Genomic DNA, 27,540 nt, shown 5'->3' with positions numbered 1-27,540 from the left:
TCACGTTAGAATAACGTCGGGAAATATTTCATAGAATCATAGAGTTGTTAGGGTTGGAAGGGACCTGAAGGATTGTCCAGTTCCAAACCCCCTGCCATGGGCAGGGACCCCTCACACTAGACCAGGCTGCTCAGAGCCCCATTCAGCTTGGCCTTAAAAACATCTAGGGATGGGGCTTCTGTGACCTCCCTGGGCAACCTGTTCCAGTGTCTCACCACCCTCATGGTGAAGAACACCTTCCTAACATCCAATCTGAATCTGCCCATTTCTAGTTTTGTTTCATTCCCCCTAGTCCTATCACTACCCAACACCCTAAAAAGTCCCTCATTAAGGTTGGAAAAGACCTTTAAGATTACTGAGTCCAGCTGTAACCCAGATACTATGACCACTAAACTATATCCTGAACCACCACATCTACATGCTCCTTGAACACTTCTGGGGATGACAACTCCACCAGCACTCTGAGCAGCCTGTTCCAATGCTTCACTACTTTCAGTGAAGAAATGTTTCCTGATACCCAGTCTAAACCTCCCCTGGCACAACTTAAGCCCATTTCCTCTCATCCTGTCACTAAGGAGGACCACTTTGTTTTCAGTAACCTTTATGTGGTTTTGCTCAATGATGCCACCTAGTTTTCTTGAACCCATTTATACTTTTGCTTCCCTAATGTTCTATAGCAGTGAGTTTCAAGTTAGAATAATGTGGGAGTATATTTCCTTTTGGTTTTAGGCTTGTTGCCTGTCCTGATTCTTGCATTGTGAGGAAGTGGTGAACAATTATTACCCCTTTAGAGGTAGTTACCAATGGTGATTTTGAATATTGGTGGTTTGGGGGGTTTTGGTTGGGTTTTGTTTCAGTATTTTTTCTCTCTTCACTTATGAAAATTAAGCTTGTGTGACTTAATCTCTCCCAAGGTTGCCTGCATGTTCTGTGCTGGGTGTCTTGATATCCCCTGCACTAACAGAGCACTGGGCAGCTGGGGGACGACTCATCACATGCATATTGTTCATGTTATGCTGGGGTAGATGCCTTACCAAATAACTTTCCTGTCTTTTTCCATTGACTACATAGGAAACCTAGAAAATTAGCATACCCTAGGCCAAGGAGGGCTGATAGGATATGAAGCTGACCCTTAAGGCAATCTTGCCGAGGAAGTTGGAACTGGCAGGTACCCATCTAATCAAATGCTGTGCATGTGCTGCTGGGAAGAGCAGAACTGAGACTTGCATTGGGTCTGACAGGGTTTTAGAAGGTTGTTTGCAGTGTTTGGCATCTTCTCTGAACATCTGGCTGGGAAATGAAAGCATAAAAGCACAAAATAAAACCTGGCCCACATTACTGACCCAATATCTAAAAAGTCAAGCATAAATAGTGGGGTGCCAGTATTTGCCTTCAGTAAAGGCCAACTGTTGTTTTCTTTGGATTAAGTGGGAGTTCAGAGTCAGCAAATGCTGTGAACTGCACACATTTCCTGCTTGGATTTTTAAACCATTTCATAGCAATAACTTAAAGTGAACATGCAGTTAATTTGTTAATGCCAGCAGAGTATTAAAGCTGCAGGACCAAGATGCTTGCTTTGGTGGTGTGTGTGTAGGTTTATGCCAGATGATGAGTGGATAGTTTTGGTTCTTAGTGCTTTTCTTGATAGCAGCATTAAGTTTCTGAAATGGAACTGAAACAACAAAAGCAAACCAAAATAATTTCAGAAGTGCAGGGTCAGCACCATACTTGAGAATCCCCTTCAACTATTTGCTGCCATTAAAGTTCTTCTGTGAAGATGAAGGGATTTCTTAGGTAGAAATAGCACTGCATGTATTAACTTCTGTTGCATCTGCTTGCTAATCCACAGGACATGCTGCTGCAGTGCCAGCAGCAGCTAGCTAGTTGGCTGCAGGAGATCAAAGGCAGGCAGCTGCCCATCCCCTGAGGACAGGAGGAGTACTGGGACTGTAGTGGCAGTCAGCAACATTTTGGCTGGCTTGCAGTGAAGTCCAAAGTGTATTTCCTCTGAAGAAACAAACACCCACTGTGTGCCTGTAAAACTGCAGCACTTGAAGAAGTGGAGAGGGCTGAAAGCAGAGCACTTTCCTGCTGAACCTTACTGGCATTCCTCACACGTTTCTCATTGTTTTGCAGTTAGATAGGAAAATAGGCACTGATGATCTTTAGAGCTGCAGCCTGATGTTGGTAGCCACTACCTAACAATTACAGGGGGAGCTGCTGCTTCTGTTGGTACAGAAGCAGCCTTCAGAGCTCATTTTGTTTGAAATTCTTGATATGCGATGGGATGACAGAAGAAAGCTTCTGGCAGAGCTTCAGGAACGATGCTTACTGTCTGAAATGCTTTATAATGCTTTCTTCTTGGGGATCAGCTGACAAGGCAAACTGCTGAAAATGAAGGAACCACTTTATCAGGTCCTAAATCTTTCTTTTGTGTAACTTACAGAATTGTTAGGGTTGGAAGGGACCTCAAGGATCGTCCAGTTCCAACCCCGCTGCCACAGGCAGGGACACCTCACACTGCATCACGTTGCTCAGAGCCACATCCAGCCTGGCCTTAAATACCTCCAGGGATGAGGCTTCCACCACCTCCCTGGGCAACCTGTTCCAGTGTCTCACCACCCTCATGGGGAGGAACTTCTTCCTAACCTAACTTCCTAACTTCTTCCTAATCTACCCATTTCTAGTTTTGTTCCATTCCCCCTCATCCTATCACTACCTGACACCCTCGAAAGTCCCTTCCCAGCTTTCTTGTAGCCCCCTTCAGATACTGGAAGGCCACAGTAAAGTCTCCTCAAAGCCTTCTCTTCTCCAGACTGAACAGCCCCAACTCTCTCAGTCTGTCTCCATATGAGAGGAGCTCCAGTCCTCTGATCGTCCTTGTGGCCCTTCTCTGGACACCTTCCAGCATGTCCAGATCCTTCCTGTAATGTCCTTGTGCATCTCCTGCACAGAAGTGATTCGGTGAGTACTGTATGTGACATAAAATTGCAGTGTTGAATGTAGATGGAACAAAATGCTGCCCTAGTTCTCTCTTCATGACATTTAAAATGAAAACAAATCTCTATAGGACGTTTCCTTTGGTGTAAACACAGGTGGCACAAATCAGTCTTTAAATAACAACTGTCATTTGTGCTCCCCACACCCCACTGCTTCTGCTCTTAGGTACCAAGTGATCTATTTGTTGACCCAGAATCATAGAATCATCCAGGTTGGAAAAGACCTGAGAGGTCATCAAGTCCAACCTATTACCTAATATATAACACCTCATGACCAACTAAACCATGGCTTCAAGTGCCACATCCAATCCTTTTTTGAACACCGCCAGAGAAATCCCGGGTTCAGAAGGCAGGAGAGTATCAGCAGGGTGGGGAGAGCCCAGTATTTTGGGCATTCTGGGAAAAAGGAGCAAAGCTGGGGGAAATGGGGTGAGATAAGAGTGGAAGCACACAGAGTGGTGTGAGAAAGACAAAGTATTTTGTTTTCTTGATCCTCTGCCATCTGTTTACTTGGAAGAAAGAACACTGGCAGTCACCGATCCAGGCCTGCGATAATAAGGTTGGTTCCTGATCTGACTTCAGACTGCAGACTCTGCTTCAGCCAGTGTCTGCATGGATTTTTACTCTTATGACAAAAGTTTAAATTTGTATTTCCAAGATCCACTAGAGAATATTTGGAATAGGCATGTTGAGTTTTGCTTCTTAAATACACACCCTCCTTATCACAGAGCTCTTTACAAAAGGCAAAAACCCAACAGACAAAACCCCCAAAACCAACACCCCCAAAACCTAACACTCCCAAACCCTTCATTTGTCTTCAACACTGAGTTGATTTTGGTAACAGGAAATAAAACAAAAACTGCTTATATTTGTATAATCCTGGATAATTTTAGCCTCTCTTGGAAGTTAATGCGTGCATTCTGTGCCCTAGTTTTCTCCTGGCACATAGGAAAACCAACTCTAGCAAAATAAGGATCCTTCTTCAGCTGTCCTGCTTCTGTTTTCATGCTAGTGCTTGATTATGTCAACAGTCTCACACAAGAAATGGAGTTGAAAATCTCAGTAGGAAGCTGCATTTTTGTGTATACAGGGATAAAGACCTTCATTATCAACTCTCCCAGCCTCCTCATGCATCACATTTCTTTATTCTAGGAGGTTCAGCTCCAAAAGCAGACTGGTTTAGCTAGGGGGTTATACTTGGTTAAGATCCATGTGGTATTTCTGGTCTCTTGAGTGATGGAAAAAGAGTAGGAGCTTGGTTTAGCTGAGAAATTAGTCATGAAGATACAGATTGAAATATGTCAGGTAGGTATTTTCTGCAAGGTTTCTGAAGGTCGTGTCCCTGTTGGAGGGCCGGAGTTTGTCCACAGGGATCGTGTGGGGGGTTTGGGTTTGGTTTGGTTGGGGCTTTTTGTTTGCTTTGTTTTCCCTGCTCATAACTGTTCTGCATCTCCATCAGGTAAACAGTCAACAAACTCACTTTTAAACTATTAGGATCTGGCAGCAGAAATCAGGTGGAGCCACCCCTTCAGAGGTCCCCAAATCCCAATTATGTTTTGCTATAAAAAATGTGGTGCTAACTACCATTAAGAGCTGCTCTCCATATTAGACACAATGCTTCTAATTTCTACTTTGTGTCATGACCTGTTTAAGGAGATTAAATGATGCAGGATAATTGATTCCTCGTCTGGGAGTCAGACTGAAAGCATTAAATCAATCCTGTCCTCTTAGATTTTGTTGCCATTGAAATGTCATTAAAGCAGCTGATGCTTCCTCTTCTGCCTCTTTGCCTGAGTGGTGAGCTAGGTAATACCTGTTTCTCTTGCATGCTTGCCTGCTGTCTCTCTGGGAGTAAATAGCAGAGTTTATGTCTATCCTCTCTAATCCACCAGGATATGTTTTTAGGGAACAGTTTTTCATTCCATAAATACAGTGCAAAATGGTTTAGGTGACCCTGTGTCCATCTCTGGCTATGGAATCTATAGGACTGTAGCTGATGGACTAATAATTCAGTGCTCTGCCCCTGCATAACCCTGAAGCAAAGCTCCCAGCCACATGGTTCCCATCTTTCAGCTAACAAATGAGCACAAACTGCAGTGGGAGCACAGACAAAGCAGAAATGGCCCAATTCTCTTCTTTTGGTACCAGGTCCTGTTGCTAAGTAAGCCAAGACCAGCTCAGCGTGGCACTCTTCCAAAACAGCCACAGCCAGCCTTGTGCAGTGGAGGGGCTGTGTGAAGGCAGGCAGGGGGGTGGACTCAGGAACATTAATTAATATGTGCTGTCAGACATCCGCTGGCTTTGAACCTTCACACCTTGCTTTTTGAACAAGCAGCTGCAGAAGGGCAGCTCAGGGATGCGTTGGTGCCTCTGAACAGACTTGAAGTGGCACCAGCCAGGCTCCTGCTGTCACACCACCGCCTGTGGGTAAAGCTAAGGGCAAGCTCAGAGGAAACACCAACAGCCCTGGCACTGGGAGAAACAGTAGAGAAAAGAGGCAGGGGAATGGCTCTTTATAACAGCCAGTTTGTCTTGGCTGATATCCACAGACAGTGTGAGGAAGTTTGAAAACTCCTGGGTGATTCCTCTGGGGATGAAACAGTTTGAGCTTTGTTGATGTTGCCATCTCTTCTTAACCACCGTTTCCCAGCTGTACATTGTGAACAAGGACATCTATGCAAATGTGGGTTCTTGTATGACAGGGATACTCAGTGGTGGACATTTAAGTTTCTTTTTAACCCTACCCTTTTGGAACTACAGGAGCCAAAAGGACTTCTTTCCTCTATTTTAGTTGGAAGCATTTCTGCCAGCAGAGGTCTATTCTCATCTGAGCTATCCACCACTTCCACGAATAAGGAAAGTGACTTTCTCATCAGGGGCTGGGTTTTGCAGTTGAGTTAGGACTCCTTACAGTCATATTTAAAAAAGAAAAGGTGCCCAAGTTTTACATCTTCTGAAGAATGGAATAATGGATAGTGCTGCAGCAAAACCATCCATAGCCAAGGACGGACACACCGCTGCTCACAGCCCCCAGTCCGTGATGTGTATGTGAGGAGAAAAAAAAGGTTGCTGATGCATGCATAACTTTTTAAGCATACTCAGCAGACCTGTTGCTGTGGTAACTATTCTCATTAGATTCTAGTTCTCAGACTGTAACCTCCCCTGAAGGAGGGCTGTTTACACTGCACTACATGGCTGATAAATCACGCAGTGGCATTACTCTCTGATCTTTTCTCTAAGTCCAGTGATTTAATTTGCAGCAATTTACACATAGACATGGCACACTAACATCAAATAGAACACAGCTTCATGTATGCAGTCTCTTCTAATGAACTCCTGTGTCACCTGCATAGCACCAGAACTGTTTCATCTTACATCTTCATGTTCAGGCTGTTGCAATTTCATGAATAGTATTAAGCCTGAAAAAAGATAAATCTTGAGTGTTAATGTAATTGTACACAAGGTCACTACACAGCACACAGTTTCTATAGCACATTTCTTGCAGAGGGAAGTCAGATGCCTTCTACAGTTTCGTTGCTGTGCTGCAAGCATTTCTGTACAGGCAGTGTGGCAACAATGGAAGCATATATGAAGATTAAGCAGGATCACTGTGTAAGGAAGTAATGCTCTTGTCTGTATTTTCTGCTTCTTGGTGGGCATTACTGGTTCATCTTCTCAGGATGACAGATTACCTTCTTCCACCTCCCTTGACTGTTTATTATTATGTGTCTCAAGCTAGTGTGGAGCCTCATTGTTACAGGTGCTGTTCTAGCACACGGGGGGGGGGGGGGGGGGGGGGGGGGGAAAGCTCCAGGCTCACAGATTTTCTAAGACAATAATAAATAAATGTGTCCTGTGATACCTTTTAGAGGTATGAAACTGCAAGTACACTGCCTGCCACAAGTTACTGTAAATTAAAAGAGAGAAACTGCTGCTTGTTGTGTGGTTCAGTGCTGTGCCTGACTGGCTTCTAGACACTGAGGGGAACTGCAGCACGCTCAGTCCTTGTAGCATACTGGCTTCTGTCCCCGTGGCACAGGCTAGTCGCTGGTGTTCTGTTATGTCACTTGTGCAATGGAGAAATCAATCACCTTCTGCAGTGCATAAGGGTTCAGCATCTAAGCCGGCCCTTGTGTCTGCAATGACATCTATGTACAGCTGCTGCCATTTCCATGGATTAATCGTCAATGGTATAATTGGATAAAGGAGCTGTGGGCAGGATTTTCCCTATCTCTTTCATTTGGAACATCCACTGAACCCAGCAGGTGCCATCTTTACTTCACAGCAGAATACTGCACCTGCCACCCTCTTTCTTTTATGAATGTGGGAGAAGTATCCTCAACTCCCTGCTCCAGTATCCTGTCTATAAAAAACCCAAACCAGCCAGGTACCAAATTTGTTTTACAGTATCAGTTGAACTTACTGGCCTAAGATACAACTATTATCTTAGCATCTCACAAGGTTAGGGACCAGAAATCATTATATATGTGGCTCAGCATTGTTGGGAGAATCGTTTGGGATAGGGAGAGCTTGGCACTTTGCCCCCTGTGGTCGTTCGAGAGGCTTTGGGGCCTGGGAGGCTCCCTGGCCGGACTTTAGGACCCTGGCTGCAGATGGGAGAGGGACAGTTTAGAGCTCCGGAGACTGAGGCACGCTGTAGAGCCCCTGGAGGTTGCGTCAGGCATACGCTCCACTGTCGAACCGGGGCGGGTGGCTGCTTTTAGCAGCAGCGTGAAACTACAGAACGCGTGGCGGTATGGCGGGCTGGAAGACCTGCTTGGGGATCTGCTGGGGTCACTGCCTGCCGTGAGGAGCCGCTGCTAGCGGAAAGCCGTTTGGCGAGGGAGCCGCATACAAAGACTCGGTTGCTGAGAAGCCAGCGGCTTAGAGACCGGGACCGTCGAGAACCACCGTGTTGCCCTGCCGTGCTCCCCGCCTGCCTCCCGGCCGGCCGTCCCGCCTGCGGCAGAGAGCGAGCGAGAGCTGCCTTCCCGCCTGGCCCAGCTCGCCGCTCCTGTTAGCGTCATCCCCGCTTGACCACCGCGGGATTTGTATATGCAGTCCGTGAAATAAACCGGTTTGGCACTTGGCTCCGTTTGAGTATTAATTCAATTGTTTCCGAGAGTGTGAAGTCAGCCACATTAAAGGTCCAACTGGGCATCACTCAGGGATTAAGCACAGCCTCACCCAGTCCCTCTGATATCTGAGGACACACTGGAACACAAGGGGGTTTAACTTCTGCCAAATTACCCACCGTTGGACCGTGACACCGGGCCTTCTGTATCACAGACTCACAGAATATTAGGGCTTGGAAGGGACCTCCAGAGATCATCGAGTCAAACTCCCTTTCACCAAGATCTGTCATAGTGCACATAAGAAATACAATTTCAACACTTACATGGTCTGCATTAAGCCTACTGCTCTCCTTCTGAACACATTTGCTGTGAAAGCTAATTCCATAGTTTGTAAGCCTGCATGGCAGCTGTCTTGAACTTGCAGAGGAAAGTGCTTTGGATATGATGAATCAAAGATTAGTACTGCAGTGTCTTGAGGATTTGGGGTACTAGTTCTATTGAATAGGCTTTGATGTGCAACTACAGAGGTGTTTGAAGAAGAACAAAACTAAACTGTAACTTAAGCCTTGTGTGCTTTTTGTTCTCTGCCTTACACAGAGAAAACCTGGAACAAAGGTTCGATGAAATTCTCTCTTCTAAAGATACATCCTTCCTGCTACCTTTCTTTGATGTTGCATCCCACTGGAAACTCATCTCTTATAGGAGAAAGAAACCTCTAAAAACATTCATATATTCTGCTGTTAGGTTGTTAAAGAAAAAGAGCAAATAATCAATAGATTAGCACCGTGGCTTTGTCCCAATTATTGTAATTTTGTCATTTCTGTTTATGCAGCAGTCTTCATTCAAAGATAGCAGCTGTGAGTAAATACTGTCCCCTTCTAATTTATGAGGTAGTTTAGATGCTGTGAGGTTGCTACATTTACCCAAAGCCAAGCAGCAAGCTTATGGCAGAATGGCATAAACCTCAGGCTCTCCAGATTCCCAGGGCCATGCTCTAACCACTCATCCTTGCTGCTTTATGTAGTTCATGACAGCTTACACAGAAAAGAAGCATCAGAGATTTCTCTGTCACCAGTATGTAATCACTCTGTAGACAGTCTAATAATTCTTAGGTAGATTATACTCAGCCATAATCATCTCCAGTGTAATTAGAGAACAGACTTAGTCATCTAAGTGAGCATAATATGGGTAATGCAAGTGGAGTGTTATAGAACATAATTTAAACCCCCTTTTAAGTTGCACCTGCTCCTTTCATTGGCTATCTTTCTGAGTCTAAGAAGCAAGCTGCATCTGACGCAGTTCATCCTTGATGTAGCTCTGGAGCAGGGAATTTGGGTTGTTATGTTCAGCTGAAGTTGTTACCCTTAAATGACTATAAACTCATCAGCTTTTCAGTGATTCAAATCACCTTTCAGTTGGATATTTTAAGCAGGAGATATCTTGCCTTTTTTTTTTTTTCTGTTGCAAAATACACAGTTGTCCTGATCACAGCAAACTAACGGTAGAGGAAAACAAAGTTCTTGCCTAAAATACGTAATGGAAGATCTTAGTGCATAAAGGCCTCCATGCTGCTAAGGATGAGCTCTGCTTTTTAATCAAAAACATTGAGCCTAAGTAATTACTTTTAAATTAATTCCTCTTCAGGTTACTGATGAACCCCCAAAAGGTGCAGATGCCACGATTCACCTTCCTTGAGATTTAGAATGGAAACAGCAACTTGTTTTCTCTTGGTTGTATAACTGCTTCTCAGTTACATTTGACAGCAAGTGGCTAAAGTTCATCCATATTTCTAAGCACATGCAGACCCATGGATTCTTCTGCTTCTTGTGGTGATGAGAGGAATTCTTTTTGCTGCATATGGCCCCAGGATTTTTTCCTACTAAGCTTTCTTTTTGTGCAGGGTCTTTTATGCAGATTCTGTCTGGCTTTTAGTTCTTCTTTTGTCAGATTACTTAAATTAGGTCTTCTGATCTGATAAGTAGTGTGATATTTAAGTGTCTTGATTACTACCTTATGGGAGTGAATGACATGTAATACTAACTGAAATTTGGAGTGACTGTCAGTCCTGTGTTTTTATGGCAATTGATTCTGCAGATATGTTAGGCTGGCTTGACCCATGTTAATGAGCTGAGGTTCTGAAGAGAAAGAAGAAGAGAAGTATGCTGAGGAACTCAACTCTGACCACCAAGTTGTGCACCACTAAGGAGGACATGCTGACAGGGTAATTTCAGTAATTAGTTCTGCTGGCAAAAAGCATTAAAACTTGTGAAATGAGGCAATATTTGAAGACAAACCTCTTGGACTTCATTAAAAAGATCTTTTATAGATTTCTCTATTTTCTGTGTCTTCTTCAAGTTCCAAGCTGCTGCACCAACCGACCATATTTATTTCTTCCTGCTCTAACACGGAAATGCTCAAGCTTCTAATGCTCTTTGTTCTGCCTACTGGCACATCTTTGCCTTTCTGACCTCCTCTCCAGTTTCCTTTTAACCTTACTGTCTTCCAATCAAACATACTTGGCAGTCCCTTTACACTGTCTGATCTGAGGCAGGCATTGGTGGAGCATGCAGCAAGATTCCCCTCCTTAAACACAGACACAGAAAGACAAAGATGCTGCCTTCACACCAGTAAACCATGCTTATTATCCCAAACCAGAAATGTTTAACCAGATAACAGGACATCTGCATGATTACAACTAGCAGGAAAACTACTTTCACCTCTTTGTGGAGGCACAGGTTATGTGCTGATGATGGGGAATGCAGGACAGCCCCATTCTATGATTCTATCATTTGGGTGGGCCTGGCAAACAGACTTGAGTGCTGTGCCCAGTTCTGGGCCCCTCAATTCAATAAAGATGTTGAGATGCTGGAACATGTCCAGAGAAGGACAACAAAGCTGGTGAGGGGTTTGGAGCACAAGCCCTATGAGGAAAGGCTGAAGGAGCTGGGGTTGTTTAGCCTGGAGAAGAGGAGGCTCAGGGGTGACCTTATTGCTCTCTACAACTACCTGAAGGGAAGTTGTAGCCAGGTGGGGGTTGGTCTCTTCTCCCAGGCAACCAGCACCAGAACAAGAGCACACAGTCTCAAGCTGTGCAGGGGGAGGTTTAGGCTTGATATTGTAAGTTCTTCACAGAAAGATTGATTGCCCATTGGAATGGGCTGCCCAGGGAGGTGGTGGGGTCAATGTCTCTGGAGGTATTTAAGAAGAGACTGGATGAGGCACTTGGTGCCATAGTTTAGTTGATTAGATGGTGTTGGGTGTTCAGTTGGACTCGATGATCTTGGAGTTCTCTTCCAACATGGCTGATTCTGTGATGTCTCCTGTTGCAAGGCCATGCTCTCAGATTTACAAAGTTTCATGACTTATGCTTTGTGTGAGACAGAGGAACACAAGTTACCAGTCCAGTTATGACTAAATCTGAACAAATGAGCCTCTTTGAGCACCACCTAATGTGAAGGGAGCATGTGTCCTCTCTTGGTCCCCCAGTGGGTTAAAAACAAGGCTGCATGCACTGCATTCCACCCATGCAGGTGAAACGTGGATGCTTCTTGGCACTTTTCCTGTCCTCACGCCTTGTGGCGGTCTCTGTGGGTGGGTACCCACAAAGGCGCCAGGCACTGGCACCCAACACCTTTCGCCCTAAGCGTAGCAGGCACCGTCAGGAGGCAGGACCGGCACTCTCTCTCATGTGAGACTTCGGGAAGACCCCGACCAAGGGCAGGCACGGCTCTGAGGGAAGGCTCGGTGCCAACACGACAGCCGGCCGGTTCCACAGGGAAACGCCAGAAACGGGCGGTCCCTGAGGTCCGCGGCGCCCCTGGGGTAGCTGCGCGGGAGAGGGGAGCAGCGGGGTGGCTCAACAGCGCCGAATCCGCGCCCGCGTACGAGCCGCAGCACCAGCCGGGACTCGCCGCGCGGAACGGTTCGGCGGCGGCTGCGCGCGCAGGGGAGGGGGCCGCGCCTGGTTCCATCGGCAGGGGCCGCCGCCGCCAGGCTGAGCGGAGCCGAGCCGAGCGGAGCAGGGTAGCGTGAAAAGAGCGGTGAGGTGCGGTAACGGTGACCCCGAGGAGCAGGGCGGCATCTCCACATCTCCATCTTCCTCTGAGTGGCGAGGCCGGACCTGGCCGGTGCTTTACTGCTGCGTGCGGGGGGAGAAGGTGCGGGGTCTGCGGGCAGCGACCTGCCCGGCGGGGTTCGCCCCGACAGCGCCGGGCTGCGGTAGGAGGGGTGGCGGGGGAGGATGTCGCAAAGCCGGTTTCCCGGAGTCGGCGCGGGCACCGTCCTAAGGCGGTGATGGCTCTGGGTGGCGATGTCCCCAGGAGGCTCCGCGCACCTGCTCCGCGGCGGCCGCAGGAGGGACCGCGCCGCTCTGGGGACGCTGCGGGCACCGCGTAACATGGCTGCTCCGCAGGCAGCCCCCGGCCCGAGCCGGGCGGCAGCAGGACTCGGCGAGGCGGCTGGGGGGTCCGGGGTGGAGGAAGACTTGGCGTTTGGGGCTGGCATCGACAAACGCCGTCGCCGGCTGTCGCCTGCCTTGCAGTTTGAACCAAGGGTCTCTCGCCTCCGTCTTCTCTGGCTACTCTCTCTGCTAGCAGCTGCGTCCCCTTCCGATCTTTAAGGACTCGCCGTGGGTTGTGTTCCCTCCCCCACCACCTTTTCTTTTTTTGTTTTTTTTTTTTTGGTGTATTTGAAGGTGCCTTTTCATATAATCACCCTGAAATCTAGACGCCTTCGTCTGGGTTTCTAAGCATACTGTTACACTCAGGTAGGTATGTGATGATTTCATTCATTTCAGCAGGCTGATGAGCAGACACCTTCCTGCAAGAGTCTGCAAAACGCGCTGCTGTTTGCGCTATGAGAGTAACACTACAGGCTATGATTAACCTGCCTTTTAAACTCCAACATTTTCTGCAGGACTGGTAACTAGATGGGAGGAAAAAAATCATATTAAACCAGCTTCTCAAGCTGAAGACAGCTTTGTTAGGGCCTTGATCCTACAATTGCACATAATGTGCAAATCTATTCCTATGAAGAATGACTTTAGACCTGAGTAAAGCTATCCAGACCTCTAAGATGTAAAACTTCAATAATTCCAGAGAAGTGATTGTACTGCAGTGCACTTGGTAAATTCTATCATGCAAACTATCTGTGTATGCTAAACTTACTCAGTAGTTTAGAAGACAATATATACATGAACTTTTAAGTAGAGCATCTTGCTCACTCAGTTATAAACTATTACCATGTCTACTATTGGTCTAAAAGCTGTTTTAGAATTAGGGATTTAGAACATCCTGGTATATTCATAGTGTGCACCCCAAACCCTCCAGCCAAACAACAAGAAATCTCAAAACAAACTCTCAATTGTCTATATTTATTGTGTGTGTGTATGCATTTATCTCTTTGAAGACAGGACTTCCCCTAATTTGAGATGAATCAAAACTGAAGTTAACCTAAACCATTCATAGTGCTGTGAACTAACCAGGCAGTTTAGATCCCAGAGCTTACCTAGGCAGTCGAAAAGACAGGTGTTGTACTGAGGCAAATGTGGTGGATGGAAATCCTGAATTAATTTAAGCAGATTTTGGCCTCCCCAGAAGAGCAATTCTGAGGCTTAGAGGTTAAGATTTTTATGGTGACTTTTTTGTAAAAGATAATTGTAACTTTTCTCTTGGTGAAGTAGGGCATGGCTCAAGCTGCATTTGTTTACTCTTGTTGAGTTTGGTATTTGGGGGAAAGTATACTGAATTTTGCTCCCCACCTACCCCTCCAAAAGTCGTCAACCATGGATGCTTTATTCAGCTTGTGTGTGGGAAAGTGTGCTAGTTTATGCTAGAAGGTTCCAGTAAGAATGTATTTATTATGGACCTGAGAGCTGTCAAGCTAGACATTGTCTTTGTAGTGTATTGGTCTTTCTGTAAACCCAACAAACTGAGAAACTGCCCAGAACTGCTGCCTATACCTGCCCCTCTGTAAGGTACCCGTCCACTGCTTTCCCCCACAATGTGTTGCCCTGCGTCCTTACCTCTGCAAACTCTGTTGCTAGCATTGCAACGCTTGCTTTTGGTTTTAGGTTATATGTTTAACTAAACAGAGGCTTCCAACGAGATATTTTGATGCTTTGTATTTCCCCCCTTCTTAACATAACAATGTTGCTAATCTGAAATGACTACCAGTCAGGGTGCATTAGCCGCTTGCGTGGGGAAGCAAACAATTTTTCCTGTGCAATTATGAAGACCTAACTGAAGTGCAGAACTAGATTGTCCTGGCTCTTTGCAAAGAGGGGAGGCTCGTGGCTAAGTATTAGGCAGCAGTTAGTGAGTTCTCATTATATTGTGAAGTTGTGTGTTCAAAGATGCTTTAGATGCCAGTGGCTCCTACCAAGGGTCTCTGCCCCAGTGACCGAAGCAGGACAGCAGCTGCTTCTCTGTGCAATGGAGAGTGTTACAAGTACAACCTTCGACTGCAGGCTGCAATAGCAGCTACAAAAGGAATAGAGCTCTGTGACTGCTTGGAGACTTAATTAAGTGCATTGACATCCACTCAATGAAAAGTCTGTATAAATAATGAATTTTTCCTGCATGCACAGCCTGTGATGGAAATGGGACTGAAACCTGCTGTCTTCTGGATGGCTGACCCTGATTTGTTTTTAAACAGAACTATGTTTTCATTAACATAATTCAGCTTACTTGAGGCAGAATAAGATCCTACCTTCTTTTGAAAGATGCCTGCTTTGAAAGGTTGGAAAAGGGTATATTAGACAATTAAACCAGAACTGGTTGGTCAAAGGACTAAACTTTCCTAACAGCTGAAATCTGACTATTTGTTAGGACTTTAAACCCTGAAGGGTTTTACCATGCTTATTTGATGGGCCAGTATCTAATTTGTTAAGACAGTCTGAAGCAATCTGGCAGCTCTTGCCAGGTATATTCTAAATTTTCCCAGATGCAGCAAGAGAGAGATTTTCAAATCCTTTCAGGCCTGTTATGCACTTGCTCAAAAGCAAGTGTCCAAAGCAGGCATACTGCTTAGGACAGCTTTGAAGCCCAACCTGATTTTATGCCTCTGTAGGGAACTGCTGCTGCTTGTAATTAAAAAATGAAAGTAAACTTACTGGTGTGGTGGGTTGAAAATTCCCCTCCAACATTAAATTTGCCAGATCAGCTCAGCTGGAAGCAAATGAAAGCTGTATTTATGAGCAGAAATACAATCTACAATGGAATGCAATGAGTATGCACAAACTATGCAGTGTTTACAAATATTTGCAATTAATAAACAGCACAGGGACACCCCTGGCCAAGGATCAGGGGAGCTGCAACAGCTTCTCCCTGTCTGCCTCTTTCACTGCCTCCCTGTACACAAAGGGACAAGAGAAAAGAAAAGCAGAGAGACATTGTTGGTAATACCAGTCACAGCAAAAGTGATGCAGTCAAGGTCAGCAAAGCCAGGAGAAGCTTCAGCCAGAGCCCAAGAAGTGAGAAGAGAGAGACTGGTTGTTTTGCACAACTAGTTTAAGTCCATTATCTTTCCAATGGGATTGTTCAGAACTACCTTTGTTTTCCTTTTTACACCCAGTGGTGATTTATTTACATTCTAATACTTTCTGTTCAAGATCTGTGGACAATTTTTAAAGGCATAGCCTAAAACTACCACAACTGGAGAAAGAAGCCATCCCAGCTTTCTGCCTAGAAGTTTGAGATGTTGCTCATTTTGAGCAATAGCATGTAGTTAATGTACAAAAAAAGTTAAGCATGGCTTATTGTGCTAGTTTTAGGCTAAGCCTTTAAAATTTTTCACAGATCTTGAGTAGAAAAGTAGTAAAATGTAAACAAATCACTGTTGGGTGTGAAAAGGAAAATAGAGATCATTCTAAGCAATCCCATTGGAGAGATATCATAGTAGTATCAGTCAGGGTTGGAAGGGACCACAAGGATCATCTAGTTCCAACCCCCCCTGCCATGGGCAGGGACACCCCACACTAGATCAGGCTGGCCAGAGCCTCATCCAGCCTGGGCTTAAACACCTCCAGGGATGAGGCCTCAACCACCTCCCTGGACAACCCATTCCAGGGCTTCACCACTCTCATGGTGCAGAACTTCCTCCTCATGTCCAGCCTGAATCTCCCCACCTCCAGCTTCATTCCATTCCCCCTAGTCCTATCACTACCTGATATCCTGAGAAGTCCCTCCCCAGCCTTCTTGTAGGCCCCCTTCAGATATCTACCATAAGATCCTGTTCCCAAAACATTTTGCTTCCAACTGAGCTGGTCTGGCAAAGTTAATGTTGGGGGTGGGGGGATGGAATTTCAACCCACCACACTTGTTAAGTTTCAGATGTTGATAATTCCTCTTAGATATCTTCTCAGAGCTTAGAGGGACAGAGACAAAGCTCTGTGTGTCACCTTCAAGTGTTAAATTGGTATCATCCATTGGTAGTAAGGAAAGAGTCAAAACAGTTTGACTAAGGTCTAATGAAATGTAAAAACTGTAGGGAGATGGAGATCTGGCATGGGTTTGTGCTTTATATTCAGGAACAGTCTCTGCTTTCTAATTTCTTACTAAATGCAACCTTCCTCCCTCCTGATAAGTCATGCATTGAAACTGTCCAAATTGTCTATTAAAAGAAATAACCTTCCAGTGTTAACAAAGATGGGAACAATATTATTATTGTGCCTTTCAGTTTGCTGTCTTTGTTCTATTCCTGCAGCTGAATGAATTTTGCTTTTCATTTCTGTTTGTTTTTTTTTTTTTGGGAGCATTGCTTTTCTGGAGGATGCAGAGATCACATGTCTCTATGTGCACAGGACACTAGGCTTGATTTGTAAATGGAAATACAAGCCTGTCTTGGGCACAGGGAGCATATTAATTAAAAAGTTAAAATAGACATTGAAACCCAACAACTGTTACATAGAATTACACAGAATTACATAGAATAAACCAGGTTGGAAGAGACCTTCAAGATCATCACATCCAACCCATCAACAAATGCAACCCACCTAAATAACTAACCCATGGCACCAAGCACCCCATCAAGTCTCCTCCTGAACACCTCCAATGATGGTGACTCCACCACCTCCCCGGGCAGCCCATTCCAATGGGCAATCACTCTCTCTGTATAGAACTTCTTCCTAACATCCAGCCTAAACCTCCCCTGGCGCAGCCTGAGACTGTGTCCTCTTGTTCTGGTACTGGCTGCTGGGGAGAAGAGACCAACATCCACCTGCCTACAACCTCCCTTCAGGTAGTTGTAGAGAGCAATAAGGTCTCCCCTGAGCCTCCTCCTCTCCAGGCTAAGCAACCCCAGCTCCCTCAGTCTCTCCTCACAGGGCTGTGTTCCAAACCCCTCACCAACTTCATTGCCCTTCTCTGGACTCGTTCCAGCAAGTCAACCTCCTTCCTAAACTGAGGGGCCCAGAACTGGACACAGTACTCGAGGTGCGGCCTAACCAGTGCAGTGTACAGGGGCAGAATGACCTCCCTGCTCCTGCTGGCCACACTGTTCCTGATGCAGGCCAGGATGCCATTGGCCCTCCTGGCTGCCTAGGCACACTGCAGGCTCATGTTCAGCCTACCATCGACCAGCACCTCCAGGTCCCTCTCTACCTGGCTGCTCTCAAGCCACGCTGACCCCAGCCTGTAGCTCTGCATGGGGTTGTTGTGGCCAATGTGCAGAACCCGGCACTTGGATGTGTTCAATCTCATGCCCTTGGACTCTGCCCATCTGTCCAGGCTGTCGAGGTCCCTCTGCAGAGCCTCTCTACCCTCCAGCAGATCAACTCCTGCCCCCAGCTTCGTTTCTTCAGCAAATTTACTGATGATGGAAACTGTTCTCTGAACAAAAGTTTTCTCAGTTGTAACTGTGCCACTCCATTGAAAAAAACAAATGGAAGTGTTAAGAATAAGTAATGTGTGGCCTATTTGATATATTCTCCCCTTCCTGATGAGACAGCTTTGATCCAGGTTGGAGGACCCTTGTTCAGATGCTGCCTCTCAGTTTTTATGTGTAGATGTCACCTGCAGGTTAGGTCCCTTGCTCTTTCTGGTAGCCATGAAAACAGATTCATTGAAATCTTTACACAGTAAAGAAATTTGGAGTGACTGTCAGCCCTGTGGTTTTGTGGCAATTGATTCTGCAGACACGTTAGGCTGGCCTGACCCATGTTAATGAGCTGAGCTGCTGAAAAGAAAGAGGAATAGAAGTATGCTGAGGAACTCAGAATTTCTATTTGATATCAACCTGAAGCCCAGTTGAAAATCACCCATTAACACACAGAATTGAACTGTAAAACCTTTGTAAAAGGTTTGATGTGTCTAGGTGAAGGTTTGACTCGATCAAGTTGGGAGTCTTGCCAGCTTGCGAGCCAAATCATACCGGTACAAGGTAAATCTTACATTGAAATTCTGCTCACCATCACAGGAAGTGAAGGTTTGTCTGGTGTCAGTGCTGAGTGCTGGGTCTCATGGAAATTTTCTTAATATCTGTCATGGAATAATAATAATAATAAAAAAACCAAGTTGGAAGAGACCTTCAAGATCATTGTGTCCAACCCATCCAATCTGCCAGGTTGGAAGGGACCCCAAGGATCATCTGGTCCAACCTTTCTAGGTGAAGAGAGAATGGGAGCCCTGGGGCTGTTTAGTCTTGAGAAGACTGAGAGAGGATCTGATCAATGTCTATCAATATCTGAGAGGTGGGGTTCAAGTGGAGGGGGGCAAGCTCTTTTTGGTGGTGCACAGTGATAAGCCAAGGAACAACAGGTACAAGCTTGAACATAGAAGATTTCACCTCAACATGGGGAGAAACTTCTGTACAGTGAGGGTGAGGGAGCACTGGAACAGGCTGCCCAGGGAGGTTGTGGAGTCTCCTTCTCAGGAGACTTTCAAACCCCACCTGGATGCATTGCTGTGCAGACTACCCTGGGTGATCCTGCTTTAGCAGGGGGGCTGGACCGGACGATCTCTGGAGGTCCCCTCCAACCTTTCCTGTTCTGTGACTCTGTGATAGTGTGGTTTAAATGAGACAGCCCAGCACCCTGTCAAGCTGAGTCTTAGAACTGACTAATGTAGGGGAATTCACTGTGTCTCTTGGGAGAGGATCCCAATGTCTAACTGTTCTCATTGTGGAAATTTTTCTTCTGGATTTCCAATTGGAATCTCTCCAGGAGTAACTTGTACCTCTTACCCCTTGTCTTTTCTGTGTAGAAAGGGTGTCTTCATTGTCCTGGTAGCCACCCTTTATGTGCTGGTATGTGGTAATAAGGTCTCTCCTAAGCCTTCTTTTCTCAAGGCTGAACAAACGCCAGCTCTCTCAGCCTTTCCTCATACTCAGTGCTGAATTATTGTTTTAATTTCTTGTGAAGAGGAGCTCTAATGGTGGTAGCTGACTGCTCATGCCATCTCTTTTCCTGGTCTGACATTGCTCTACATGATGGTATCTAGGTAGTATTACATTTGTAGGGGGGGAGACTGTAGGGGAGCAGAAAACAAAACTTTTGCACAGCATGTTCAGGGCAGAACTGTTTGTGCCTGTGCATCAGGAAACGTGCCCTAAATGGTGCTTTGTCAGGAAAGCAGTAGCTCTGCACATAGGAGCAGCTACTTCAGAATGTTTAATTTGGTGTAAATTCAGAAACTAACATTCCAGAAACCTTAGGGCATAAAGTTGCAAGGCATCAAGTGAGCAGCAGTTAAAGTGTGGAGAGCAAATATTAGCTCACTTCAGTAAACGTGGGTTAACTTTCTTCAAGCGTGCTTTTCTTTTGGACTGCTCTCTCACACTAATCCTCTTTATTGTCCACTACTTCCCAGTGAGTGCTGCACTTTCATTAGAAGCCTATTCTTTTATTTTCCAGCTGAGAGGAAAATGCAGAGGAAAAAAAACTTGCCCTTGGCAAATGCATTTTACTGTTTTAGAAACAAGCTCTGGAACTGCCTGCACAACAAGTTATTAGGAGGGCTTAAAAACCTAATAGTTCATAATGTTGGTTGGGGGGGTTGGGGTTGGTTGGTTTCTTGGTTTTTTTCTTGTTTGTAATAGATAAGACATAGCAACTATGGGCAAGACAGCTTTCATGTTTGTAACTCTGTAAAACTGGTAATTACTTCGTGCTTAATGTCCTCAGGGTATTTTAGCCAGCGAGGAAAATGAGTTGGCTGGAAGGGAGTTTTCTGAAGAGGAATTTTGTTGTAGCAGTCAAATTGCTGAACTTTACAAAGAGATTATTTCAGTACCAAATTGCAGCTCTGAGAGAAGTGTTGCTGTGTTTAAAAAACCTCTCAAAACAATCCTGAGCAAGCTAGTGTAAAAATCTTCCTTCCTCAGAGTGCTTTGTTGTTGGTAGATAGCTATTTCAGTTTTCCTAGGTTGAGGGAAGGCTGCAAAACACACTGAATAATTTATGCCTATCCCTATTCTCCTAGGAGTGTGGTTTCAGTCGCTGACAGTCTTGTGCTCACGAGAGGAGGATGGGATACTGCAACCTGCCCTCCATGTCTGTTCCCACAACAGCAATATTTGTCTCTTCCTTTCTTATCAGCAAAAAATGACATCTAAACAAAGCTTTTATAAGATGATGTCACAGCCCTTATGTACAGACCTGTTGACCACTCTTAAAGTCTGATTGTGGGCAAATTTTGACAACAATAGTACAAGTTGTTCTGATTGGAATTTGTGACTCTCTTTAATACATGTTAGAATGGAATGGAATGGAATGGAATGGAATGGAATGGAATGGAATGGAATGGAATGGAATGGAATGGAATAGAATAGAATAGAATAGAATAGACCAGACCAGACCAGACCAGACCAGACCAGACCAGGTTGGAAGAGACCTTCAAGATCACCATGTCCAACCTATCATCTAATACCACCTAATCAACTAAACCATGCAACCAAGCACCCTATCAAGTCTCCTCCAGGGATGGTGACTCCACCACCTCCCCAGGCAGCCCATTCCAATGGGCAATCACTCTCTCTGTGTAGAACTTCTTCCTAACATCCAGCCTAAACCTCCCCTGGCGCAGCTTGAGACTGTGTCCTCTTGTTCTGGTGCTGGTTGCCTGGGAGAAGAGACCAACCTCTGCCTGGCTACAACCTCCCTTAAGGTAGCTGTAGAGAGGTCACCCCTGAGTCTCTTCTTCTCCAGGCTAAACAATCCCAGCTCCCTCAGTCTCTCCTCACAGGGCTGTGCTCAAGGCCTCTCCCCAGCCTTGTTCCCCTTCTCTGGACACGTTCAAGTGTCTCAATGTCCTTCTTAAACTGAGGGGCCCAGAACTGGACACAGTACTCAAGGTGTGGCCTAACCAATGCAGAGTACAGGGGCACAATGACTTCCCTGCTCCTGCTGGCCACACTGTTCCTAATGCAGGCCAGGATGCCATTGGCCCTCTTGGCCACCTGGACACACTGCTGGCTCATGTTTAGGTGGCTGTCAATCAGCACCCCCAGGTCCCTCTCTGTTTGGGAGCTCTCAGCCACTCTGACCCCAGCCTGTAGCTCTGCATGGGGTTGCTGTGGCCAAAGTGCAGCGCCCGGCACTTGGACTTGTTAAATGTGACCATGGCCTGCATTGCATCCCTGCTCTAGTATGGTTTTTTGTCAAATAAGCAGCAAGTAGTTATCAACCATCACTGATTTTGCAGTCTTTGTGCCCACCATGATTCTAGGCCAACCAAGTAGGATGCCTCATAAATACCTCAAACAGCAGCAGCTGCTGTGTAATGGCAGAGAGTGATGTACTGTTCTTTGCCTGTTCTCTAGTGCTTTCGTACAGTCTTGGATATAGCCTATAATGATTGTGTGGTTTCTATTTCTCTTGCCCTGCAGTGGCTCATCCATAAGTGTAATGGTCTGCAATCAAATCTAGAGTGCAAATGCAACTCTATGTTGACATAGAGTGTAGGTTTACCTCAGTCTACACCAAAATGTATATGAGGTATGATCTGTTAAGAAATAATCAGCCCTATATGCTAGCGTGCTCTGTAGCAGCTGTGAATGGGCCACAGTGTGTTCTTTGAGATCTATTTGCAGTCAATCCCAGTGTTTTCCAATGGTTTCAGGACTGTCTCTGGTTTTGAGGACCAACTGGGGGGAAAAGGAAAAAACACCGTAAAGAAGAGAAGAGTAGTGATTAATAGATGGTTTGGTAAGTTCCTTGCTGTACCAGATGTACTGTGAAGGAGGAGTATTCTGTTACTCCTGTCGATGAAAGATGCTTGTTTGGTGTCGAGTCAGGATGGTACCTTGTGAGAGGGCAAAGAAGTGGGAAGTGCATGAAAATGAGAATGAGGACAACCTGAAGCTGAACTGGAAAAAGGGAAATTAAGTAGGCAAGTAGAAATGTCCTGCTTAGGTAAGTAGGTGCTAACAGACTGCTTTAGTTACATGATGGAGGAAGATGAAGTTCAGCAGTGTTCTGAGCAGGTTGTGGGTGTTTCTGAGAAGCTGCCATCCTTCTTGTATTTTAAAGGAACCAAATGAGGTTCTAGGAAAGCCTCATACCTTGCAAACTGAGTAGATTTGAACTGTAGTACACTGCTAGCTAGCTTCCTTCTTAGAAGCATCATCTAACAACCCACTGCCAGCTCTTATGACAATCATGTTTTCAATATAAAGTTGTGACATTCAGCCTGCAGTGCTCAAGGCTATATACCCCTTGTATGAAATACATTGTATGTTGAAGTGAACTCTGGTTATAGAGTTGCTTACTCATACTTTAAAGCTTGAAAAGTGTTACCAAAATGGGAGTTTTGGTTCAGTAACTGTTGATATATTTAAGGGGAAAGAAATAAATCTCAAACCTTACAAACACAACCTTATCCCAAGGAGGACTTCAGGATTCTGCAGATACCCACAGGCTTTGAATTCTTTACCCTGCCTACTTGGTCTGTAGGTATGCAGAAGCCATAGAATCAACCAGGTTGGAAAAGACCTGAGAGATCATCAAGCCCAACATATTACCTCATACCTAACACCTCATGATGACTAAACCATGGCTCCAAGTGCCACATGCAATCCTTTTCTGAACAACTCCAGGGATGGTGACTCCACCACCTCCCTGGGCAACATATTCCAATAGCCAATTGCTCTTTCTTTGAAGAACTTTCTCCTTGCCTTGAGCCTAAACTTCCCCTGGTGCAGCTTGGGACTGTGCCCTCTTGTTCTGGTGCTGGTTGCCTGGGAGAAAAGACAAACCCCCACCTGTCTACAACCTCCTTTCAGGTGGTTGTATACCTTGCATACCTTCCAATTCATTCAGTGACAGTGCTGAAGGAAGCCTTTCCTCCTGTCTGTTTAAGCTGCCTGGCAATACATTTGGTATGTAGATTGAAGAAAGTCATGTCATCAGAATTAGTACTGTATATGACATTAACTTTCTAGGCAGTTGGATAGCTAATGTCTTTCAGCTGCCTTATGCATTTCAAATAAATCAACTGAGTTTCTTTCTGGAACAAAGAAACACTTTCTTTTGAGTACTGAGATCCCAGTCATCTTGCAAGTTATTCCAGAGTTTTGGCTGGCTTGGAAAGACATCAGAGGACAGATTTAGAGCACTAAATGATGACTTAAAGATGAATAAAGATGATGTGAAGAAATGGTGAAGATGTGTGTGAAACCTTAGGGTGCTGCAAAGCAGTTATGTTGACATCATCAATACAACATTCTTGTGCATACTTGGAACAATTCACAGAATCACCAAGGCTGGAAGAGACCTCAAAGATCATCAAGTCCAACCTGTCACCACAGACCCCATGACTAAACCATTCAAATGGGTTTGTTAGTTGTGGTGAAAACAGCGGGGAGGGCTTGTGAGAGTTTTTGCCCTCCCTGGAGGGTGTTTTCCCTCCTGGGAAACTGACTTGGTCTGTTCCACTCCCCCCACCACCCCTTGTCCAGCAGGGGTATAAAAGGGAGGACATTGCAGCCATTGCTCTCTCTCTTCCTTCTGCTTGGTGGGGACGAAAGAGTTGCTGCCGGCTTGCTGCTCCCCTGCCCCGTGGTCCTCCCTGCTGCTCCCACGCTTTGCAAAGGACTGGTTCTGTATCTCAGATTTTTCTTTTCCTTTTCCCATCCACCCTTGTTCCTTACCCTTGTGAACCCTGCCTCTCATTGTTACATAAATACACACACACATATACTGTTTAAAGAAAAATTCTTTGCCTCCCTACTTCCAAGCCAAACCCAAATTATTCATTGGTGGATTTGCTCCCCTCCCTTTTTATTCTCTCTCTATTGGGGAAGAGGAGGGGGGGAAATAGGGGAGGCATTCTTAGCCTTGCCCTCATCTGAGCTTTCAAGCCCCAGTTAAGGCTCAAACCACTACATTAGTGATGAACATGCTCTACATGTTGCATTGCAGTTCAGTCACAAAAGTTCTGGTGACTTGCAAGTGATAATAGTGGCAACTGAAGTGGAGCTTTGTCTTCACTTCTGTCTGCAAGACACTCATCTAGAGCCAATAATCACAGTATCACTAAGGTTGGAAGAGACCTCGAGGATCATCGAGTCAACCTGTCACCACAGACCTCATGACTAGACCATGGCACCAAGTGCCACGTCCAATCCCTTCTTGAACACCTCCAGGGATGGTGACTCCACCACCTCCCTGGGCAGCACATTCCAATGATGAATGACTCGCTCAGTGAAGAACTTTCTCCTCACCCTGAGCCTAAACTTCCCCTGGCACAGCTTGAGACTGTGTCCCCTTGTTCTGGTGCTGGTTGCCTGGGAGAAGAGACCAACCCCTTCCTGGCTACAACCACCTTTCAGGTAGTTGTAGAGAGCAATGAGGTCTCCCCTGAGCCTCCTCTTCTCCAGGCTAAACAACCCCAGCTCCCTCAGCCTCTCCTCATAGGGCTGTGCTCAAGGCCTCTCCCCAGCCTTGTTGCCCTTCTCTGGACACGTTCAAGTATCTCAATGTCCTTCTTAAACTGAGGGGCCCAGAACTGGACACAGTACTCAAGGTGTGGCCTAACCAATGCAGAGTACAGGGGCACAATGACCTCCCTGCTCCTGCTGGGGAAATGCTGGGGAAAAAATGTCAGCTATGGCAACGTACACTATGCCATAGAAGAGAATAAAACAGGTTGGAAGAGACCTTCAAGATCATCATGTCCAACCTATTATCCAACAGCACTTAATCAACTAAACCATGCAACCAAGTACCCCATCAAGTCTCCTTCTAAACACCTCCAGTGATGGTGACTCTACTACCTCCCTGGGCAGCACATTCCAATGGGCAATCACTCTCTCTCTGAACTTCTTCCTAACATCCAGTCTAAACCTCCCCTGGTGCAGCTTGAGACTGTGTCCTCTTGTTCTGGTGCTGGTTGCCTGGGAGAAGAGACCAGCCCCTGCCTGTCTACACCCTCCCTTCAGGTAGTTGTAGAGAGCAAGAAGGTCTCCCCTGAGCCTCCTCTTCTCCAGGCTAAGCAACCCCAGCTCCCTCAGCCTCTCCTCATAGGGCTGTGCTCCAAACCCCTCCCCAGCTTTGTTGCCCTTCTCTGGACACGTTCCAGCAACTCAACATCCTTCCTAAACTGAGGGGCCAAGCACTGGACACAGGACTCAAGGTGTGGCCTAACCAGTGCAGTGTACAGGGGCAGAATGACCTCCCTGCTCCTGCTGGCCACACTGTTCCTGATAGTCCTGAAACAGCTTACCTTTTTCATTAACAGGTCATTGCAAACACTTAAAATCTTCAAATATCCATACTGCCTTACAAGCATTTCAAAGCATATCCACATTAGTCTGCATAAACAAGTGAACTGCAATCAATTGCATGCAGGTAAGAGCAGCAGTGCAGACAAACCACCGAGAAAATGAAGTGCAATTGGTGCTTCAGTCTCTCCCTAATGATGAGTAGATGAATTGTCAGGCAGGTTTTGATTTAATTGTGCTGTGCCTCTGTTCTGTTTCCAATCAGACCACTGTCCTCCCTCAGGTACCCCTCAAACATGTTTTCTCTTTCCTTTTTTTTTTTTAAATACCAAACTGAGACAATAAATTATTTAAAATGATTCTGTGTCTCTGCACTTGTCTGAGTCAGCACAATCCATCTAGGCCATGTGTTCCTGAACAGCTCCAGGGCAGAGTATCTTCTTTCTGTGGGAACCAAGTAAATTCATTAAGGTACAGTTCTCTTGCCTCCTTGCTCCCCACTTCTTTATACCTTCAGAGGGCTTGGGTGAAAAGATGTCTGAAAATCACTATACTTCTTTTTATCAAATCCAGGTAAGCTGCTTCTGGTCTGACCTGTTCATTTGTGGGTGGTGGACAACCAGCTGACAGAGGGAATGTGTTGTCTCCCAGCTACAAGTTAGCAGTGACTGAAGGATTCTCTAATGCGTGCAATGATGAATGCGTCAAACGCTAATTTCCTTTGTTTGCTCTCCCTTTCCTTTCCAGGATGGCTGCAGCTCCTCCAAGTTACTGTTTTGTAGCCTTTCCCCCATGCTCTAAAGATGGGCTGGTGGTGTTTGGAAAGAACTCTGCACGGCCTAGGGATGAAGTGCAGGAGGTGGTCTACTTCGCTGCTGCGGATCATGCTCCGGGAAGCAAAGTTGAGGTAAGGGTGAGTTGTTTACATTCCAACTGGGGAATTTACAATGATTGGAAGAAATGAACGTTGTCTTCTTTTCTTGTCAGGTTGTGGGGTCCCTTGTTCCCTTCACTCAAACCTCTCCTGAGTAGAGAAGAGTTTTGAAATCCTTGAAAGTGAAAATTGGAGTGGAACTCCTTTGTTCCAATGGAGGGAAACCCCATGATGTGTACTTTCCCCAGCAGACAGGCTGAAGTGTTCACATCTTAGATTCCTGCACCTTGCCCTTTTCAGAGAAAGATGTCCAGACTAGCTGGAACTAGAAACAAAGTTTGCCATATGAATTTTTCCTGCTTGTGGTTATTGCTTGACAGTTGTAATGGGGCCTGACCTGTGCCAGGCATGTTGCAAAACAGGAAGCCAGAAATCTCAGCCTCAAAGAGCTTGTGCACTACTAAGGGAATGTGAGAGGAGGAAACCAAGCACAGGCTTTATAAACCAAACATAACTCTCTTACATAGGGTTGGCTTTGCTGACGGTCTGCAGCTGAAGCATCTGCACCATGGTCAGTTTTAGTGCTGTGGCTTCTTTGTGAATCCAGGCTGGATGTGGAGTCCTGAAGCTGAATGATGATGCCATGGGTGCAGGTTGAGAGAGACTTTGCTGGAAGTACTTTTAATTATAGCCTGTACTGCAGCTGCATGTTAGTGACAGGAGAAATGAAAGTATAAGCAGAAAAGAATGATCAGAGGATTGGAGCACCTCTGCTATGAGGACAGGCTGAAGGAGCTGGGGGTGTTCAGCCTGGAGAAGAGGAGGCTCTGGGGAGACTTCCAGTACCTGAAGGGGTCTACAGGAAGGATGGAGAGAGGCTGTTTGCAGAGGCTCCTCATCATATTTTATTCTTTGCAGGTAATGTGATCCAGTGTGG

At 45.8% G+C, this 27,540-nt stretch overlaps 1 protein-coding gene across 3 annotated transcripts in view; it reads left to right on the top strand.

Annotated features, from left to right (window-relative positions):
* The first annotated feature begins 11,983 nt into the window (after positions 1 to 11,983).
* Positions 11,984 to 27,540, top strand: part of SCRN1 (secernin 1) — a 49,309-nt gene continuing 33,752 nt past the window's right edge. The window contains exons 1-2 of one of the 3 annotated variants that reach the window (XM_054161213.1): positions 11,984 to 12,119; positions 26,477 to 26,636. In XM_054161213.1, coding sequence (XP_054017188.1) covers positions 26,478 to 26,636 — 159 coding nt within the window. In that variant the 5' untranslated portion in view covers positions 11,984 to 12,119; position 26,477. Of the gene's footprint in view, positions 12,232 to 12,779; positions 12,840 to 26,476; positions 26,637 to 27,540 lie in introns of those variants that run through there. The other 2 variants (XM_054161212.1, XM_054161214.1) reach the window with 2 other exon arrangements.

This window comes from Dryobates pubescens, chromosome 4 (genome assembly GCF_014839835.1).
Source record: "Dryobates pubescens isolate bDryPub1 chromosome 4, bDryPub1.pri, whole genome shotgun sequence".
In the NCBI taxonomy this organism is placed as follows: Eukaryota; Metazoa; Chordata; class Aves; order Piciformes; family Picidae; genus Dryobates; species Dryobates pubescens.
This window is presented reverse-complemented; position numbering and strand designations above follow the sequence as displayed.